The 21,281-nt window shown below is 32.6% G+C and overlaps 1 protein-coding gene and 1 long non-coding RNA gene across 2 annotated transcripts; both read left to right on the forward strand.

Annotated features, from left to right (window-relative positions):
• The first annotated feature begins 605 nt into the window (after positions 1-605).
• On the forward strand, positions 606-11,014 carry LOC138312111 (uncharacterized). Its single transcript, XR_011206860.1, has 3 exons — positions 606-707; positions 10,082-10,124; positions 10,855-11,014. It is a non-coding gene; the product is annotated as an uncharacterized lncRNA (long non-coding RNA).
• Positions 11,015-11,052: 38 nt separating this feature from the next.
• On the forward strand, positions 11,053-12,001 carry LOC138312110 (GTPase IMAP family member 9-like). The gene is made up of 2 exons (XM_069253154.1): positions 11,053-11,400; positions 11,657-12,001. The coding sequence occupies exons 1-2, from the start codon at positions 11,053-11,055 to the stop codon at positions 11,999-12,001; spliced, it is 693 nt and encodes a 230-aa protein (XP_069109255.1).
• Positions 12,002-21,281: the final 9,280 nt, after the last annotated feature.

Raw genomic sequence — 21,281 nt, forward strand, 5'->3', positions numbered from 1 at the left:
CACCATATGTTAACTACAATGTGAATTTGTAAAATATATATACATTGTCGTTATATTTAAGTCAGACACTTAATTCTATCATCTCTATATAGGTTTTTAAGGTTTACCACAGGTATCATATACAGCATGTTTCAAGTTAGATTACTGGAATAATTGGATTTTCATTTTGTTTTATTTTTCTTTGTTGTCTTAAAAATTGGTCAAATGGAGCAACATATCTCATGGCCATCGTTCAAAAATTGTGTGTGCTCTTATTTTTAAAATCTCATTATGCATGGAATTAATGCACCGATCATTACAGATTTACCAAATATTACATGAAACCACGATCTTAAACTATTCTATCAGTCCATTACTGTCAAAAAAACTCCCTTTTGACATGCAGCTCAACTCTTAAAATGACGCCATAACTACACCTGTAAAGCAGACTAGAGAGAGATTCAACTAGAGACATTTTGACCCAACGCGTTCTAACGATGTACTTACATTCATGCCATATTACATCTACGTATAAAAATAAAATTACAAGTTTATTTGAATTTGTAACGAAACTATAGTAAAAGATAATGTGTCAACTTTGTAATCAGTCATTACGTCAAATTACTCCCTTTGACATGCACAACTATGTAAATGACGCCATAAACTACACCTGTAAAGCAGACAAGAGGTGATTCAACTAGAGACATTTCTGACCACAACGTCTAACAGTAAGTACTTTCATTCATGCCTATTACATCATATTCGTTTAAAATAATATTAAAAGTTTATTTTTGTATCGAAACTTTTGTAAAAGTATTTGAGATAGTTTGAGGGTGTGGTGTTGTTTATCGAAAAGACATTGTCACACTTTATAGTCGGTATTAACATGCTCACACGTTGCCAAAATCTTTTTTTTTAGTTTGTCAAAAACAAATCACTAGCGACAATATTAAAAGTATATTCATATGTTTTGTTTGTATATTTGTGAACGAAAATAGAAAATAAATAACGACAATCCGCTTTATACGAGACAAGGTAAAACGAATGTAACAAATACCAAACATTTTACTACGGTTGTATAGGTATTGTTTAATTCTATAAATCCCCAGTTGGTATGTCAGGCCTTAATTACGTCAGCGTTTGCGACAATGATTGTAAAAGAATAGAATCAAATAGATAACGAATAATTGTTTTGAGTGCACGCCACGCTTTACGTATGTTATTGTCAAATGAGACCATGTAGTCACTTTATTTTTAATGGTAAGCCTCTGTGTTAAATATGTCTAATCTTTAAATCATACATATGTAGATTACCGTTTACTGGTAGATGTGTGAATAAGTATTGCTTCGTTCTATTAACGAGGAGATACGGTAAAGTGTTTATTAGAACTGAAGAATCTAGTGTAGTGTTTGAAAAAAAAAATGGCATTCAAAATGTATTTATAACGATACACAATACAAACATGGCCATATATTTACCAACAATTCAGTACCTAGTAAATAGAAAGTCACACCTAAAAATATTTCCTTGCTTATGCTTTGTATACCTTCCAAGACAAGAAAAGGAATGGATATTGATAAAAATAAATGTGTATGATACCACTCTTTGATATAAGGACAACATTATACAGTAAATTGCTTTTTTGGTTTTAAATTCCAAATGATACTTATTTTTATTCAGTTTCACAATGTTTATTATTCTATAATTTATAGACTTTTTTAACTTTGAAACTTTTTACCTGTTGATTGAGCGTTTCATTTCGTCACGGTATCAAGTTAAATCAACCATGGCGGTCTATTTGAACGTTACATTATGCTGTTGTTGTGTTTGCCTTAGATTTAAACCACTGATTATTCAGGACACATTAAATAAGACAGGCTTTTGAATTGAATATAAATTGTTACAATGCATTTAATAATACGGATTATAATCAGAAAAAATTTAGTTTTACCAGCCTGAAATTGCCCTATGTGGAATCACATCGGGATTGCAACACTATCGGAAGATGCCGTGTACGAAATAGAGGAAGTGTATAGTGTGATTCTTCGTTCTAATCTCGACAGTGTCCAATGTCAGGCCTAGTACGGCTTCCAAAATCTATTCAGCGTTAAATGCCAATTGCTTGAAATAGTCCCGAGATAGATTTGCATCCTGCAGAAATATTATATGGGTTTATGGCATGATGACGTGGCGCTATAGACTATTGCTCCAAAAGAATGCTAATCTTATACACATACAATGTACTACACCGAATGATACACTCCCATGTTATTCATGCAAAGTATTCAAGGACATTTATGTTTTGTTTTTATCTCTTTTTACGTCCTTATCTACATTCTTTTTTTATTCTTGCATAAATGTCTGTCTGGGCTGATTTTGCAAATGTCCCCTCCCCGAGTGTTTTAATTGTAAGAACATTGAGGATACATAATCAGTAGAAGAAGACGTAGGGGTAACATGGAGATTATCTATTAGAAGCAAGCTTTTCCATATAAAAATCCACTACAAACTGACTTATTTGTGAGACAACGTTTTTTCTTGGGATTTTTAGCAGAAATATCAGTGCTATAATCGGTTTCATAATTTCTTTATTAAAATTCATTTTGCATTTAAAAATATAACGAGTCTTTCACTTCTGATTTCTCGAAACAGAATAGAAGACATAAAACAAAAATTAATTAAGTTTTTCTCTTGATCAGACTTATGTGAAAAAATTGTCACTTAAGTCAATTTTTAACTAAGTTTGATTCAAGAAATTAGGTCCTTCTCCCGATTTCTCGAAACAAATGTATGTCCAAACGAACCTAAAGGCACTAAAATCGTTAAAAAAAACATGTTATAAATGATGAAAAGAATTATAGAACTGAAAATAATTGTAAAAGTTGTGTACTCTGGGTTAATAACAAAAATTTAAAAGTTTGTATAACCATTTTGTTCAAAATGGAGAAACATTGAAAATAAATAGAAACGACCTAGTCAATTTTCATATTATTATCTTTCGGCGAGTGTAAAACAATCCCTATGTGCATGCGCGATGCGTGAAGATTCAAAACATCCGATCGAAGGAAATCTCATTTGTCTAATGGACGTTAACATGCTATCGACTGAAACACAAATTTATCGACTACAGGTTCCTGATTACTGTGTTAATTCTAATAAACGTTGAAACGTATGCAAGAGTTTTGTGAAGAGTTTCTTAGTGTAAATTCACCTATACTTGTATAGGTTTTTGCAGTTCATGAAGAAGAGTTTTCAATATATTAAATAATTTTATACTTGCTTCAATTTCGTTTGTCATGATATTAGGTACTAGTCCGCTAAACCTGCCAATATTATTAGGCTTTTATAATTTTTTGGCCTCATGTATAGAGTTTATAATAAGGAAAAAAATAGGGGGGGGGGGGGGGGACTAAAAACATAGGGCATGTTCTTTAGCGGACTAAGTAGGTACGTGATATTTCTTTTATCATTATATCAATATTTGACATATTTTTATACATTGTATATCATGGGCATTCCACTATATATCTCTAGTTATATAGTCTTTATCCGTCTAATGGACATTCCTTATATAACCTCCTAGTTATAATATATATCCGTCTAATGGTAATTCCCTATATTTCTTTAGTTATAGCCTCTATCCGTCTAATGGAACATTCCCCTACATGTCACTAGTTACATTGTATATAACCTTTTTCCATCCGATTTACTTAAAAAAAATCAGCCTTACTATATTACATTACCCTGGGGAGACCCTCGGACCCCCCTCAAACACCAACATCTCGCGCCTTCGAGCGCTCCCACATTCATCAAAATGCATCGTAAAATTCTAAATCGTAATTATTTTTCCCGGGGGAGACCACTGGACCCCTCAAACACCAAATTCTCAGCGTCTTCGCGCTCGCAAAGTTCATCAAAATGCAATCGTAAGAAACTCATTCTAAGCCATTCTATAATTCGTAATCTTTTTTTCTCGTGTGATATTCTCGGCACCCCCAAACACCAAAATATCGCGCCTTCGGCGCTCGCATGGCAATTTGCGTTATTTATAAGTGTACAAGGATACTACTTAACGATATATGAAAAAGGTTTATAAAGTATATATGGTTGTTCGTTGAATTAAAAATAAATCTCCTCTTGTGGATGCGGGGCGCGGAGGGGGGGGCTCCAAATATTGAGGAGCCTTTGCCCCCCCCCCCCCCTTCCCCATTACGTATTCATCTTCCGTACGCCACTGAGATATACGCTGTAAATGTATCGGCTATTAGACTTAATCAGGTCAATATAACCGATAAAATATAAGTGGCCTCTTAGTGGGTGTTATTTAAATCCATTAGCCGGATGAGATTTTCGCGACCCCGATTTCGAACACAAAAGTGCACTCGTTTCTTTCCGTTATAAACAGCCAATGTCGACAGGTACAGTTACTTGTTGTGTTTGGCAATATTTTAACGTTGATAAAATATTGCCAATATTTCAAATAAAGTGTTGTAATTTTGAAAACTTTCTAATTTCAGGTATAAGAACGTTTGTAGGAAGTCAAAAAACCTAAGAAATCTATGTAAATCTAATGATTTAGTACCTTTAAATCAACATTTTTGACATGTTGTACAACAGAAATATTGACTTTTAATCATGAACTGATCTTAGATTTTATAGTTTTTTGCTTAGTCTATCAAAAATACTTTTAGTGAAGTCATCTGTGATTGACTTCAGTCAAAGACGTAAGATAACTGTTGTTTATCTGGGGTCTGATAGACTTAATCGGACAGAATTCAGACAGTTGTATGTATAAGACTAATCGGCCCTACTACATAAAGACCTAACGAGTGTAATAGGTGAGAAGTTATGGGAGGTGATCACGTATCTATGGGTGTAATACTTCTTAATCTCTCGCAATACACTCATGTCGTCCGAGATTCTTTTATATATGGCTACCCATGTAATACAACATCGTGACGTCACTCCGTCCACAAAACTGTCACGTTAAGATTGGAACTTACGGAAAAGGAGGAAAACCGCGTTAAATATCAAGCAATTTCTATGTATATGGAATTGACTTAATGTTTTGTGTTTTTATAATTATTACCGTGTAGAGTTTACAAATACTACTTAATCAATTACTAATTAATTTTTCATGCATGCTTCAATTATAAATGCAAAGTTGTTTTGGCATAATTTGTAAAATTTTATTCGTTGATAATCTCGCCATTTTATTTCAAATGTGTCCTAAATAAAGTCACGTGGTGATGAAAGTCACATGACTTAACCGACTGAACGTTGTATTATGAAAGTGGTGTATTCAAGGAATGTTTGTTATGGCATTATTTTCTAGGGGACTCAATTATCAATTAATAATTCACCAGCAGAGATCAAAATGTGTAATTTTTGTGTCGCCTGCAACGCAAGGGCGACACTAACGTATCACTATGTCGGTGTCGGTGTCGGCGTTGCTGTCGGTGTCGGCGTCCGGGAATTGAATTCCATGCGATAACTTAAGTATCTATAGTCCAATTTCAACCAAATTTGGTATATAGCTTTATATGAATATGATCTCAAAAGTTTTTAATAATAGTCAAAATTCGTCGAATATTTGCAAGAGTTTACGGGACTTTAAAGTCGTCAAACAGAAAAATCCACGGTTTCCGCTCGATAACTTAAATATTTATCGTTCAATTTTTCAACCAAAATTTGGTATGTTGCTTTATATCAATAAGATCTCAGATGGGTTCGATACTGATCAAAATTCGTCAATATTTGCAAGAGTTACGGGACATGATTAATTCACCTAATTATTAACAATATTTTCAACTGTAAATAACTATTTTTTTGTGTTGCTTGTGAAGGAGACACATCAACTTCCGTGGAATTCTTGTATAACGTTGGACTTATTGAAGATAATATGAGAATAGCCTTTTAGACTTAACTCAATGTCCTGTATCATATATGAAAGTTGAAGAGTCATTCCATTTCCATATTGTGAGTCTTCAGTCTTTAATGATTACCTTTAAATATAACTGAAATATGTAAGTTTTGAATGGGTATGAGGGAAAAGTTTTTGGGTACAGGTAATATTTCAAAATAAAAGTCGTGTGTTTTTTCAGTAACATTACGTCAGATTAAACGTCCATATGAACAATGCGCATCTGACTATGTTAAATGACCGCCATAAACAACGCCTTGTTAAAGTCCGACGATAGCTTGAAATGAATCTAAGAGACATTTCTAATCACAGACGTCTTACAGTAAGTACCACTACTCGTTCACAACCCTATAACTTCATAGTCGGTATTGAAATGACATTGAAAGTTTAATAATTTGTATGGAAACTTTTGTTAAAGTATTTGATATAGTTTGAGGGCGTTGTTTATCGAAATTATATTTTCTGACTTTAATAGTCGGTATTAACATGCTCACACTTGCTCAACGGCAATCCGGTTAATACCGACATTTGAGACAAGGTAAAAATAATGTACAAAAACAAATCCTAAGGTTCTATAGGTATTGTTTTTTCTATAGAACCCCGTTGGTATACCATACATGTACCTTAATTACGTCAGATTTTCGACAAGGATCGTAAATTTGAATAGAGGAATACAGATAGCTTGTATCATTCTTTGAGTGCATGCACGCTTTACGTATGTTATTGTCAAACCAGAACCCTTTAGTCATAAACAATTAATGACATGAGTTTTGTGCTAACTAACTGTTAAGTAAATTTAATCATATAAACACTGTTAGCATAGCGTAAATGTTTTTGCTGTTATTTGGTTTCTTTCATTTTTTGGGGGAGGGGTTGGGTTGGGAGAGGGGGATTCGAAGATAATAATATCTTCAACAATGTTGACAATAATCAGACCTCAAATTTTGATTATTATTTTTTTGTATTTGAAATTATACCTTCTGTCTCCAGAATTATTATTTTTTTTCTTACAAGTAACCTTTATTTAAATCTTTTCAGGGTATGGTATGATCATTCATTCTTTCTCGACAGTGCTCACTGTCATAGCCTAGGACGGCTTACAATATCTTTTCAACCTTAATACAATGATTTGGATAGATCGAGTTAGATAAATCCTGCTGAAATAATATATGAGTACATGCATGCATGACGTGCGCTATGGACTTCTGCAAAATATTATCTAATACACACAAACTAACGATTCACTACTTCGTACTAAACAGAAGGACACTCTCCTATTTAATTCATGCAAAGTAAATTACGGACAGCTATTTTTTTTTTTTTTTTTGTCTTTTATCTCTTCCTGATCTACATTTTTTCATTCTTGTTTAAATGTCTGTATGGATTGATTTTGCAACTGTCATCTTCTTAATAATAAAACCATTGAGGATGCATAATCTATAGAAGCAGACGTAGAATGTAATGTAGAGTTTATCTATTAGTAGCATGCTTTTCCAAATATAAAACTCCACTACAAACTGACTTATTTGTGAGACAACGTTTTTCTTGAGAATTTTAGCAGAAATATCAGTGCTATAATCGGTTTCATAATTTATTTATTATAATAAAAATAATAAGAGTCTTCACATCCGATTATCATTCTCGAAACAGAAGAGAAGACTTGAGACAAAACTTAAGTGTTATTCTCTTGATGTAACTTACGTGAACAAATGTGACTTAAGTCAGTTTTTGACTTAAGATTGATTCAAGAAATTAGGGCCTACTCCTGATTTCTCGAAACAAACGCACTTAAGTAAAATAAAAAACATATGATTATATAATAAGAAAAAAAAAATACTTTGACTTTTGATGATGAAGTGGTCTTAGTATATATAGCTTTTGCTTAGTCTATCGAAAATACTTCTAGTAAAGTCATCCGCAATTGATTGAAGTCAAAAAGACGTAAGACAGTGTTAATTATTTAGGTATAATAGAATCAATCGGACAGAATTCATACAGAATCAATTGAACTGTATGTATAAGACTAATCGGCCCCCTACTATATAATGACCTAACGACTGAATAGTTAATAGAGAAGTTAAGGAAGGTTTTTGTATCTCCAACACAATCCTAATATTTTTTTATTTTTTCTACCACGTAACTATGTGTTTTTATACTTTTTAATCCCTCTCGCAATCTACTCTCATGATGTTCCGAGTAATCATTTATATATGTGCTACCCATTGTAATACCAACCTCGTGGCGTCACTGCGTCCACCAAAACTGTCCCCACTGAAAATTGTTGGGAAGCATACGGAAAAGGAGTAAAACCTCGTTAAAAATCAAGCATTATCCAAGTATAATGGAGTTTGACTTAAAGTTTTTGTTTTAATAATTAAAACGTATAGTTTTACATATACAAACATATTTCAAGTTATGATAAAGTATTGAGAGTAAGACTGCAGAAAACACGATTATTTCCCATCAGTTTATGATGACAGCATCTATGTAACATTTAAAATTCAATATCATGCATACTTCAATTATTAACACGAAAGTGTTTGTTTTTTTGGTCACAAAATGTAATATTTCTAATTATTCCTTGTGGCCAACGAGACATGGATTATGCCGTGCCATTTTATTTCAAATGTGCCCTAAATAAAGTCACGTGGTTTGATGAAGGTCGACATAACTAGACCGTGAAAAATACGATGTATTATGAAAGGGTGTATTCCCAAGGAATGTATGTTTACGTTGGCAATTGTATCTCAGTGGGCCCAATTATTCGAATTAATTAATATCCCACCAGCAAAGTTATCAAACCCTGTAATGTGAAGCCGGAATTGCACTAAAGAAAGATTTAACTCTAATGTTGCGAAGTATAAAAGACCAGAATATAATGTGTCTATGAGTCGTTTATATTGAAATGAATTAAAAACATATAATGCAGACATTCATTTATATCAATAGCAATAAATTATTTAATATGTGTTAGATATGTACTTCCGTTGTAAATCTGTTATAACGATGGACTCATTGAGAAGATAATAGAGAAGATCTTTTAGCTTAACTCATGTCTGTTCATATAAAAGTTAAGTGTCATTCATTTCCAGATGTGGGTCTTCAGTTTAAACGATTACCTTTAAATATAACTGAATTGTAAGTTTTGAACGTTGAGGGAAAAATTTTTTGGGTACATGTAAATTTTTAAATTGTAAGCTGTGTTGATGACAAAACCGGTTTGCAAAATTGACAGTGCGAAACGCTACGTATTGTTTCAACAATGACGCTCATGTATCTATGAGCTGCGCCTTGGCGATAAAATAAACATGAAAAAATGATTTCATGTACAAAAAAAGCTTCGATAATAAGAAAAGCTGTTAATATTCCTTTTGGCCACTACTATTTACTAAACACTCAGAATAGAAACGTGTAGGTACTCTCATGTAGCGAAAGACTTTTAATACCACAACCAACTCATCAACCTGTAGAAACAAGAGTAACCACTGAAGAAAATAGCTAAAAAATAACACAAACTTTTAAGACGAACTACAGAGAATAGGCATTATCCTTATGATCAGACTTCACAGCTTTGGTGGTATAAAAACAACCATTATTTTAACGAACAGTATAAACAAGCTTCTTCACATTTTATGATAATAAATGTATTATCAGCAAAACCATTAGTTTACATTTGTAAATAATGCCAGACAAATAAGATTTTACAAACAAATTCCTGGGCATAAAAGTACAAATGTAAGCCACAAACTACACTACTATACAGTCATTTTCTTCATTAAAATATAAATACACTAGTAATACATTACAACTCTCCAGCAAAACTATTGAAATAAAATTATCTGTATGTAACTTACACAAAAAATGAATTTTCATGAATACCACAACGATAAAGATTCCCACAGCTGTAGATAGCGACAGGGCAAGGGTAATAACTCACTTTAGAATGTCTTCATATGATAAATTGAACTAATAGATAGACTATAAGTTCTTAATATTCTTAACGTCACAATAAACCCGTCACAGTGCAGTACTTCGATCGTTGTTTGAAAAATAAACCGCCGTTTAAACGGAAAGCTATAACATCTACATAGCTCCTTTCAATCGTAATATCCTTCGATTTGTGAAAACATATATTTTTTTAATTTAACTAAGTACAAAATGGATTTGTTTTGTTGCAGATGGCGACTTCAGGTTTAGGCTCTCAGACGATTTCAACTCAAGGTAAATTGATTTTAATATAAAACGGCACTAATGTATAAGTGATATATAGACTCATAGCAACAGCAAAACATGAAGTACATGTCTGAAAGAATTGTCTAATAACATAAGTCACAAATATGGATTATATGTGCATCTGCTTGAACTTATCACGATGTTTATTTACTAACTAAAAGAAAGCATTTGTTGAATAAAATGGTGTTGCAATGATGACTCACTAAATCACTTCTAAGAATAAGTGTGACAAGAAAACAGAAAGAAGAATAATACAAGACAAGGTTATTACTTATAGACACTTTAACAATAGGTTACTACAACCAATATCATAATATACTTATACATATGATATCCATGACAAGAACTTAGAAGGGTCATTAGGTAATTATATTCATATAAATGTGACTTCGTGATATTGGTTGGCTGGTTATTTTATTAGGTGTACCATCTAAGGGGCATTTAAGAATGGCATCTCCTTATACAATGCCTTACGTGTGTGAATATATTGGAATGGTGTGGTATATTCCAGCTTTGCTGTATCTTACACGATATTTCGCGGGCATGCAAGAAAATTACACGTTTAAACATATGAACAGACATCACGATTTACTATCGTGTTTTATGTTGGCAATTACAGTTAACATACCGGTAATCAAGTTCCCTACTTTGACAGTTGTAACAATTGGTTTACTGAAAAAGGGAAAGGTATATGTTACTCGATGTGTTTGTTTTACAGATACTTCGCTAAGAGTTGTTTTACTTGGTACAAGTGGGGGTAGGGAAGAGTGCCACAGGAAATACATTACTTGGTACTAAGAAGTTTAAGTCATCTGCTAGCCGGGAATCGTGTACCAAAGAATGCAGCGTTGGTGAAGTAAACAGATTCGGTACAAGGCTGGTGGTGGTGGACACTCCCGGTATATTAGATACAGGAATGTCTGTTGAGGCTACTGAATTTTTTCTGAAAGAATGCACCCATTTTGCATGTCCTGGAGTCCATGCCTTCCTTTTTCAGATGAGAATAGGAGACCGAGACATCTTGGGAAAGGATAAAAAGACCTTTGACGAAATAACGAAGATGTTTGGTAAGGAATTCCTATACCATACCATAGTTGTTTTTACCTCCAAAGAAAATCTCTGTGACGAGACTCTGGATCAGTATGTATCTCATCTTCCAGATACATGTCAAGGTTTTATAAACTCGTGTAAAGGCGGATATCTAGCAGTTTCAAACTGTGGTACACATGAAATGGAACAAAGTGCCAAGCAGGTAGTTGACAAGGTAAAAGACCTTGTTCAAAAGAATGATGGCGGGATTTACAGGAATAAATTGTTTAATGAAGAAAATGAAAAGATCCGACAAAGGATGGCATGTTTAATTAAATTGAATGAATGTACCGAAGACAACATCAACGAGGCAGAGAGAGAGAGAAAAAATCTAATTGCAAGTTTCAAAGATCACAAACCTACCGAAGATCAAAGCACACAACTTGAAAAAATAGAAAAGAACATTTCACAACTTCGCAAAAAGTTGATAGATAGAAAAAAAAGCTAGAGAGATAGCGAAAAGTGAAATAAAGTTCGAAGGCAGGGTCAATTTCTTAATTGGTGGAGCAGCAGTTCTTGGTGGTATTGCTGCTGCTGTTGCTACTGGTGGTATTGCCGGTTTTGCTGTTGCTGGTCCAGTTATCCAGACTGTTGGAGCAGCTTTTGGTACCATTGCTGGTACTACTATTACTGGTGCTGTCGGAACAGCTGCTGGTATAACTGCTGGCACTACTGTTGGTACTGCTGTTGGTGGTACTGTTGGCCTTACTACTGGTGCCACTGTTGACGTAGTGGCTTCTTCTGTTGTCGAAAAGTTCAGAGGATTCCGAGCATAACCCTGATTGCAGCATCGTAAGATACATGTACTTAGGGGAAGCAAGGAAGAGATGAATCCTGGGACAGATTTTAATCTAATTCAAATTGCTATTGTATGTGGAAAAAAGTAGGAAGCAAGAAGAATTAGTACAAAATTAGACACTGCAAAAACCGAAAAACATTTCTTTATCTATAAATGGTAAATATTTTTATAAAATTGTTTTTATATAGCCCATAACACCAGAAGGAGATTAAACAAATGCTTTCGTTTATAGTTATGCACCTGTTAGTGACTTATATACTTTTATTTTGTTAATATTTCAATTATTACCGGTAATTAAAAGCTACATGATAGCTCTTTAGTAACAATTACGTCAAGGCCAGCACGAACTCACTTGGCTAGTATTACGTTTAGGGCCAATCTATATTTTGTAAAAATGTTCACATTGTTAAACTAGGCCTTATTGTCCAATTGTTTAAATCCTCTGCCATACTAAAATGTAAAACTAATTCTCATTGGTCTAGGAAAGTTTTGAGAATCTGTATATGGACGGGTCTAATACATGTATGCTGTCCTCTCACAGTCTAGAACAGCAGATATAAACATATTCTCATTATTCTACCTTCTTTGCGTATTTTGTATCCTGTATATATGATCACATAGGAAATTGCTTTTGTAAATGATATTTCATTTATAATTCTAAATGAATTATCTTTTTATTATTATGAGTAGGAGAAATAATTACGTTTTTGTATTCTTTTGAATTTTATTTTTCAAACAAAAGTCATTTGAGATAACGGTTTTTGATTATTCAAGTTATAATTAAATTTGTTGTAAACAGTTTCGAATATACTGTAATATTCTAGGTTTTTTTTAATTTAAAATATTTTAAAACTTGCCAATATTTCATTTATTGTGTATGTTCCGGACGGATAGATATTTACATGGGTTTGTCATTTTATTTTTTATTTTTGGCTAGTCAACCCTATTCTTGTCAACTTCACAGACCCATCTTTAAAATTTGTTCTTCCATACTGGAAAATTCAGTTTGAAACATTTTCAAAGCGACGTCATCAAAGGGATGTCGTAATGTATCAATATTAAAGAGACGATTCAGTTTAAGAGTACAGTAGTTTGTAATTATGTATTGCATTGTGTAACTTACGTGACATTAGCTCAGTATTAGTAGAGCGTACATATTGTACCTGCTGAATGATATTGCTGTACGATTTGGAATTTCATCGGTTTCAATTGAAATACTATATAACGTCGTGGATTTTTCAATATTTTATGTTTATATATTTGAAAGTGGTCGCCACTTATATTGATGACGTTACTCCATTGTCTAGTACGCGTGTGAGCTCTCTTTGTCCTGCTCTGGAAACATTTTCCACAGTAACAACGGGACAATCGTGACAAGTATGGGATAATTTATTGTCCGTTTCCTTTGCATAATATTATTCCGTAACTTCCGCAAAGAAGATTTTGTAAAAGACTGATACCACAGTTCCTTTTTACAATAGGAATATCGACACGGTGTTTCTAAATACGAAAACACTAATTCGATATGCTAGATATCGCCCTACACGTGAGATTGTATTAGCTAATGAGAATTGTGTAAAATCGGAGCATATCAAATCAAATATAACGAATGATATATTAATAAGCAGATCATGTATATTTTAGATTATGTGTGATGTAAAATTACGAATATGATGTTTTCTCCAATAAAAAATAAAACAATTAAGTTTTTATTTCATTCTTACAAACTTATTCCGATAGAATAGCATTATTGTCTACTTAATTTTTAATGAATGATTCCATATTACAATATTTACAAGGAAGTAATTCCAACATGAAATACTCAAAGTGAATTTTGATAAAAAAAATTAATAAAATTAAAGTCATTGATAAAGACCTGGAAAAGAAGGAGTTTAACTCTTATTGGCAGAGTTCATATTGTCAAATCTCTTCTAATATTGCATTTCCGAATCCTGATAAACAAATTCTTTCAACAATAAAGTCTATTATTTTTTAATTCCTTTGGAACAGTAAAACAGATAAAGTTAAAACAGAAGTTGTCATCCAAGACTATTTAAATGATGGCTTAAAATGATCAATTCAAAAGCAATTATAGACTCATTAAAGTTGTCTTGGATTCGAAGGCTTCTTCAGATTACATCTAAATGGCAACTTATTTTGAAAAACTATGTGAATATTGATTTACTTGTTAATTGCGGCAATGATTATGTGAAGAAATGTCTTAAAAAATTGTGGGAATCCTTTCTTGGAAGATGTTTTTAAAGCCTGGTTCCATATGAATTCTTTAATTGAAAAAAATAGTCTTATTGGTAATTCTGTGTTGAAATCTCCACTGTGATTCAATGAAAATATACTTATTGGCCACAAAACAGTCTTTCTAAAGAATTTTTTTACAAAAAAAATCCTGATTATAAAACAACTTAATAGCAGACCATAATACTGGAAGTTTTACAATTTCCAGGAAATTATTCGTATATATAAAGTAAAATCTAATTTCCTTCATTACCACAGCATTGTGTCAGAAGTTAAAAAGTTCATATCATCCAATGAAATCAATCAAAGTAAAGTACCATATCCATACATACCGATAAAATTGACATATTCTTGAGAAATCGAAATGGTGCTAAATACTTTTATGATATTTTTCATTAAAAGCAATACTGAGCCAACTGGTAAAAAGAAGTGGCATGAACTTTTTGATTTGGATGACACAGCATGGGCTATGGTATGCAAAGCTCCTTTCATTGTTACAAAAAAAATACCAAGCTGCAGTGGCTTCAATACAGAATTAATCGTCATATCCTAACTACTAACTCTCTTCTCTTCAAACCTTATTTAGTTATATCGCTTTTATGTACTCTGTGCAATTCTGAGAATTAAACTATTCAACATGTACTGTGGGAATGTGCAAAATTTATTTAAAAGCCTTAGAATTTTATTAGACGCTCTTTCTATCCCATTTACTTTCAATAAGCAGTCCTTCATTTTTGGTCTGATATCTGAAAACCTTGACAACTGTAAAGCTGAAACTGAAATTCTCCTCATTATAAAAGAATATATCTATAAAATGCGGTGTTTTCACAAGCCACTTACCAGAAATGGGCTGATTTGTGTTTTGAAACAATTTTGCGATTTGCAAAAATATATTTCAAAAGGTAAAGGTAATTTGGAAAAGGAAAAATTTGAAAAAATTGGGAAACATGGGGAAAATTTTCTAAACTATAGTAGATATTCGTTTCTCCTAAAACCACTCTCCAATGCTACCACAGTGTTGCTGATCCATCTTTTATAAATAAGCAAATGTTTTATTCATATATCATTAAGTTAAATTTGTATAAATTAATATTGATAGTACCATCCTTTTTTCATCCTTCCTACTCTTTCCATATTTACCCCTCAAGCTTCCCTTCCACACCCCACTCTCTCTCTCTCTCTCTCTCTCTCTCTCTCTCTCTCTCTCTCTCTCTCTCTCTCTCTCTCTCTCTCTCTCTCTCTCTCTCTCTCTCCTCTAATATTCACCCTATACACACAAGAGGAAAGCAATAGGTGCTTGAGAGGTAAAATTGTGTGTCCATGTATTTGTCATATTAATATTCTACGTAACTGTACTGTACAAACAAACATACTGGTATTCATGTGCTTCTTAAAACAGGGTGCAAGCAGTCAAGAAAAGGCAATTAAATTCAGGACATTTCATATATATAAAAAACCTGTTTGAATGATAATTAGTTCCATAATAGTCCATAAATTAATTTGTTTACGCTGAACTCTATCTCAGACCATCTGAAACATTACAGCTCAAAATGCCTCAATTCAAAAATAGGCCTGGGATTACAAATGCAGTTTTAAGAAGTTTCTTGCTTTTAGTTACTTTTCTTCTATTTGAACCCTGCAATTTACAACGTGCCATTTTAATTTAAGTATGAAAGTATGAAAGTTGCAAGTTGAATGGATCCCCTCCTGTGTGAGGACAACTTATGTATCATTTTCCTCTTATAAGTAATAAAAATCTTCTATTTTTTTGAAGAAAAAAAATGTTAAAAAAATTCCAACAGTGTGGACAAAATATTGTCGATCCAGAAAAAAAGAGAGAACTAATGAAATAACATATCAGGGACGGTCTGAAATGTTCAATACCTCAAGCCATTTGTCCCATATTTACTTCTTCTTTCCTACAGACATTCATTTATAGGGATCCATTGATACCTGGAATACAACCGTTGATATTATTTATTTGACCCATAAAATATATACATGCACATAGATACAGAATATTATTCCATTTCAACAATCAGTTACGTACCTAATATATTTTTTTGTAATTTAGGATTTCATTTCTCGCTAGCTAGCTCTTAGTAGTTTATGCTAAGAGCTAGCTAGCGAGAAATGAAATCCTAAATTACAATGGGACTAATTAACGTGCGAGTCAATTATTTCTATTGCGCTGAAAATGATAATCCGCGCAAAAGTCATTTCTGCGGGAAAATAACCCAGAGTTATATATTCCATCACCATTGAAATTACTAGCCCCGCACAAACGTATCGGGTATCACGTGGTACATGTCCGATTGGGCAGGAAGGACTTTGTGATCTCCGTCCGACACGATTCGGACTTGTAAATAATTCAGATCCAGACAATACCGTCTGTGGACATGAGGACATCGACCTAAACAGAGGCTGATCAGAATAAATTAATCTGAGTCGAAGACTCTAGAGATCCATCATGAACGACAAGAGTCTCGTGAACAATGGCTGCTTCAGTGGCAGTTAAAACAGGGGTGATTCCAGACGGGTGAAAGAAGCATCCTAATTTCCGCTAGATCTGGTACCTACTGAACATCAGTCGGTAACTGTTCAAGTGGTGGCAAATGACTGGAATCATTGAATGTTGTAAATTTTTCATTTTGAATATAATTTGAGTAAAATTGTCAGATTAGACCCCAATTACCCGAAACAAACCGAATTAAGTAAAAAAAAATTTGACTTAAGGATATATTCTGGTGAGGTTTCAGCCTAGCTGAAGTCTCGTTTTAACAAAACGTTTTTTTTTGTGATTTTCAAAAAAAAATTGTCTCTATTTGTAGCCAGTTGGAAAATATGTAAACCAAATAGTTCTATTGTTTGCAAAAAAGTTTATGCACCGTTTTAAGATATTACCAATTTGGCGACAATTTTGAAAAATGTATGTATGACAGCGTTTTAGCTTTAAAATAGCAAATTTATTTTTTATTATACATCTTTTTAGGGTTGACTGTGATGAAATCATGAAGTATTTAAGTGTGAAATAACTGATTGAATTTCATTTTTTTTAGTGTAGTTAAAGTAATTTGAATTTTAACAAGAAATGCTGACAAATGACAAATTTTGTAACAGAACAAACAAACTGAAGCACAATGACCCTCTATTTTTATTTATAACATCAACCTTTTTTTGTTAATCGTTGAATCTGTCACAAATTGCAAGAAATGAGGTCTATTCATCTTCAAAAGGACTAGATATGGAAATGGCTCTTTTTGGCCCCTAAATCTACCAAATTTCAAATTAAGTATTTAGAAATTAAGTTGCTGCGTTTGAAATATTGAATACGCCCCTGATAAAAATATAATGGTATTTTTGTTGACAGAAAGGTTGTTTTTGCTATATAACCATGGTAACTTTACATAAATTATGCAAATTTGAAAATTTGGTCAATTTTGGCATATTTTTTTTATAGTTTTTCTTTTAAAAGCAATAGAGCACAACCTAGAACAAACTTATATTTCAAGGGAATTAGCAGACACGAAGAATACATTTTGAGAAATGTAAAATTGTTCTAGAATGCGCTCTATGTTAACTAGATGACAAACTGCATAAAAAGACCAATTTTGATGAAATTTTCACATTTTGCATAATTTATGCATAATAAAAATGGTTGCCATGGCAACTAGAACTGCTATATTACCTAATAGCACTATCAAATATGCTAGGTATGTAGTTAATATTTGTAATGCAAGATTAACATCTCAAAATAACAGACTTTGAAAAGTAGCGGATTTGGGGGCCATAAAAGACCCTTACCATATCTAATCCTTTAGGGGGTAGAGGTAACATATACTGCTATTTTTAGGGGTCACCTTGGCCGAGTGGTTCAGATGTCTCGCATAATACCACAAACCCTCCACCTCTGGGTCGCGAGTTCGAATCCCATGTTGGGCAGCTGCCAGGTACTGACCGCTGAACGGTGGTTTTTTCTCTGGGTACTCCGGCTTTCCCCCGCTAATAAACCTGGCACGTCCTTACATTACTCTGTTAATTGGACGTTAAACTACTTTGTGTCAAATAGCTACATGTACTTCGTTTACAGTAGCTATAAATCAAGTAGACCACCATATTATGTTTATTTTATTTTCAAATATGGTATGTACTCCTATTTCCAAAAATCAATACGAGAAAAAAAGTTTGTCATCAGAAAATGTTTCCTTTCACCAGAGCAGGTCCTTACAGTAGTCTGCGCTTTCGTTTCGAAAAATCGTCGCAATATCACAACAGATACCGCATAGCTTGTTGATTTTGCGACTTTGTATTTTCATGGTTCAACGAACCATTGCTAAAGTCACCAAAATTTGATACTTTCTAATTCATCATAGACAAATCATGAAATTTTAAAACCGCTAAAATTCTTTTTTCTCAATTTAGATCAAATTTCGAAATGTTTGGCCAGTGAAAATAACATACTATAGAGTACATTTATAGTGAGGAAGAATCCGTCATCTAGCTAATCACGATGTCTAGCTTATACATGTGTCGTACTTTTTAAAAACTCGGATTATTCGAATCATTATCAATTTACATGTACTTAGGCGTGTTATTCCGCTAAACTACGATCCTTTACGATATAATTTTAAAACAACATATAACAATTCTCCGTCCGGGGTCACCTCAGCATGACCCCCGGCCTTGAATTGAAACATCTCGGAATGTTTTATTAGCTCGTTATCAGAGAATAGACCACACCGAAAAAATGATAGGCGACATGCTGATGGCCTAACCATATTCAAATCGCAAAAGTTTAAAATCGCTAAAATTCAATTATCGTATTTTAGTCCAATTCGCAAAATACTTGATTTGTGAAAATAACCGTCTATTGTGTACATTTATTTATTAAGAACCCGTCGTTTTGCTAAGCACGATGTCTGGGTTTAAACGGCTGTATCTCCGTTTTATATTTCGCTATTACAGTGGAATCTGTGTATTACTTAATTTGTGAAATGCCAATTGCAAAATGTATAAAGATAAACATAAAATATATATTGAAACAGAAACAAACATATATTAATCTATGGGAAATTACACAGCATCCTGCAAACATTTGTTTGTCAAAATGCATGAAATATATTCATAATACTGTACTGTATATATGCATACATGTATATCTCTATTGTCCCACTTTTCACAAATTAAAGGTAGCTCAGGTAAAAAAACACGTGTAAGCACAGATAAAACGAAATATGAAACTTACTATAATTGGATTTTCATTTTGTTTTTCTTTTTCTTTGTTCTCTTAAAAATGGTCAAATGGAGAACACGTCATGAACATCGTTCAAACATTTGTCGCTTTGTTTTTTTAATATCTCTGTAAATATATCATTATGCATGTATTAATGCACCGATCTTACAGATTACCAAATATTACATGAACCACGATCTAACTATTTTCAGTCATTACGTCAACTAACTCCCTTTGACATGCGCAACTATGTAAATGACGCCATAACTACACTTGTAAAGCAGACGAGAGCTGTTTCAACCAGAGACATAACTAACCTCAACATCAAACAGTAAGTACTTCATTCATGCCTATTACATCATATATCGTTTAAAATAATATTAAAAGTTTATTTTGTATCGAAAGTTTTGTTAAAGTATTTGAGATAGTTTGAGGGTGTTGTTTATCGAAAAGACATTGTCACACTTTATAGTCGGTATTAACATGCTCACACGTTGCCAAAATCTTTTTTTTTTTGGTTTGTAAAAAACAAATCACTAGCGACAATATCAAAAGTATTCATATGTTTTGTTTGTATATTTGTGAACGGAAATAGAAAATAATTAACGACAATCCGCTTCATACGAGACAAGGTAAAACGAATGTAACAAAAACCAAACATTTTACTACGGTTGTATAGGTATTGTTATTCCTATAGATCTCCGTTGGTATGTCAGGCCTTAATTACGTCAGCGTTTGCGACAATGATTGTAAATGAATAGAATCAAATAGATAACGAATAATTGTTTGAGTGCACGCACGCTTTACGTATGTTATTGTCAAATGTGACCATGTAGTCACTTATTTCTAATGGTAAGCCTCTGTGTTAAATATGTCTATCTTTAAATCATACATATGTAGATTACCGTTTACTGGTAGATGTGTGAATAAGTATTGCTTCGTTCTATTAACGAGGAGAAACGGTAAAGTGTTTATTAGAACTGAAGAATCTAGTGTAGTGTTTGAAAAAATGGCATTCAAAATGTATTTATAACGATACACAATACAAACATGGCCATATATTTACCAACAATTCAGTACCTAGTAAATAAAAAATCACACCTAAAAATATTTTCTTGCTTATGCTTTGTATACCTTCCAAGACAAGAAAAGGAATGGATATTGATAAAAATAAATGTGTAACATTATACAGTAAATTGCTTTTGGTTAAATTCCAAATGATACTTATTTTTATTCAGTTTCATTTTCATTTCAGAAATATTTTATTAACAATACAAATATACATAAATACAGAGTACATATATACATTATATTGTCAAAAGAATAAGACAACAGGCATATTGCCTATATTAGTCTTCTTCTGTTACTTCCGGTTAGGCTTGAAAGAAATATGGTATGTTTCACTCTATTACAAAAACATGGCATTACGTGTTTAGTATTGAACTCAGGAAAAAGGGATTTATATTCATCGTGTAATTAAATGGACTATGCATTATGATTAAAAGGATAATTTCTACTAAAAAAATCAAGCAAACTAAGTTGATACATGTAATTAATAGAGTGAATGCAGAACACATTTCCAACAAGCCTTAAATGAAGAAATATACGTTTCAATATTTTTTTTATATAGAACTACTCTTTCACGCTCATTCATTCCTTTCCATTCATACTAGAATGTTATATAAATTTATTATAGTATAATAATGACTTAATTGCTATAATATCATAGCAAGTAAATGTAAGTAACTGAATTACTACTACTTAGTATTGC

The sequence above is a fragment of the Argopecten irradians genome, unplaced genomic scaffold, assembly GCF_041381155.1.
Source record: "Argopecten irradians isolate NY unplaced genomic scaffold, Ai_NY scaffold_0210, whole genome shotgun sequence".
Taxonomy (NCBI): Eukaryota; Metazoa; Mollusca; class Bivalvia; order Pectinida; family Pectinidae; genus Argopecten; species Argopecten irradians.

Coding starts and splice junctions, on each gene's coding strand:
- LOC138312110 (XM_069253154.1), top strand. CDS start 11,053: ATGTCTGTTGAGGCTACTGAATTTTTTCTGAAAGAATGCACCCATTTT. Junction 11,401..11,656: donor CCAAGCAGGTAGTTGACAAG/GTAAAAGACCTT, acceptor AAAAGTTGATAG/ATAGAAAAAAAAGCTAGAGA.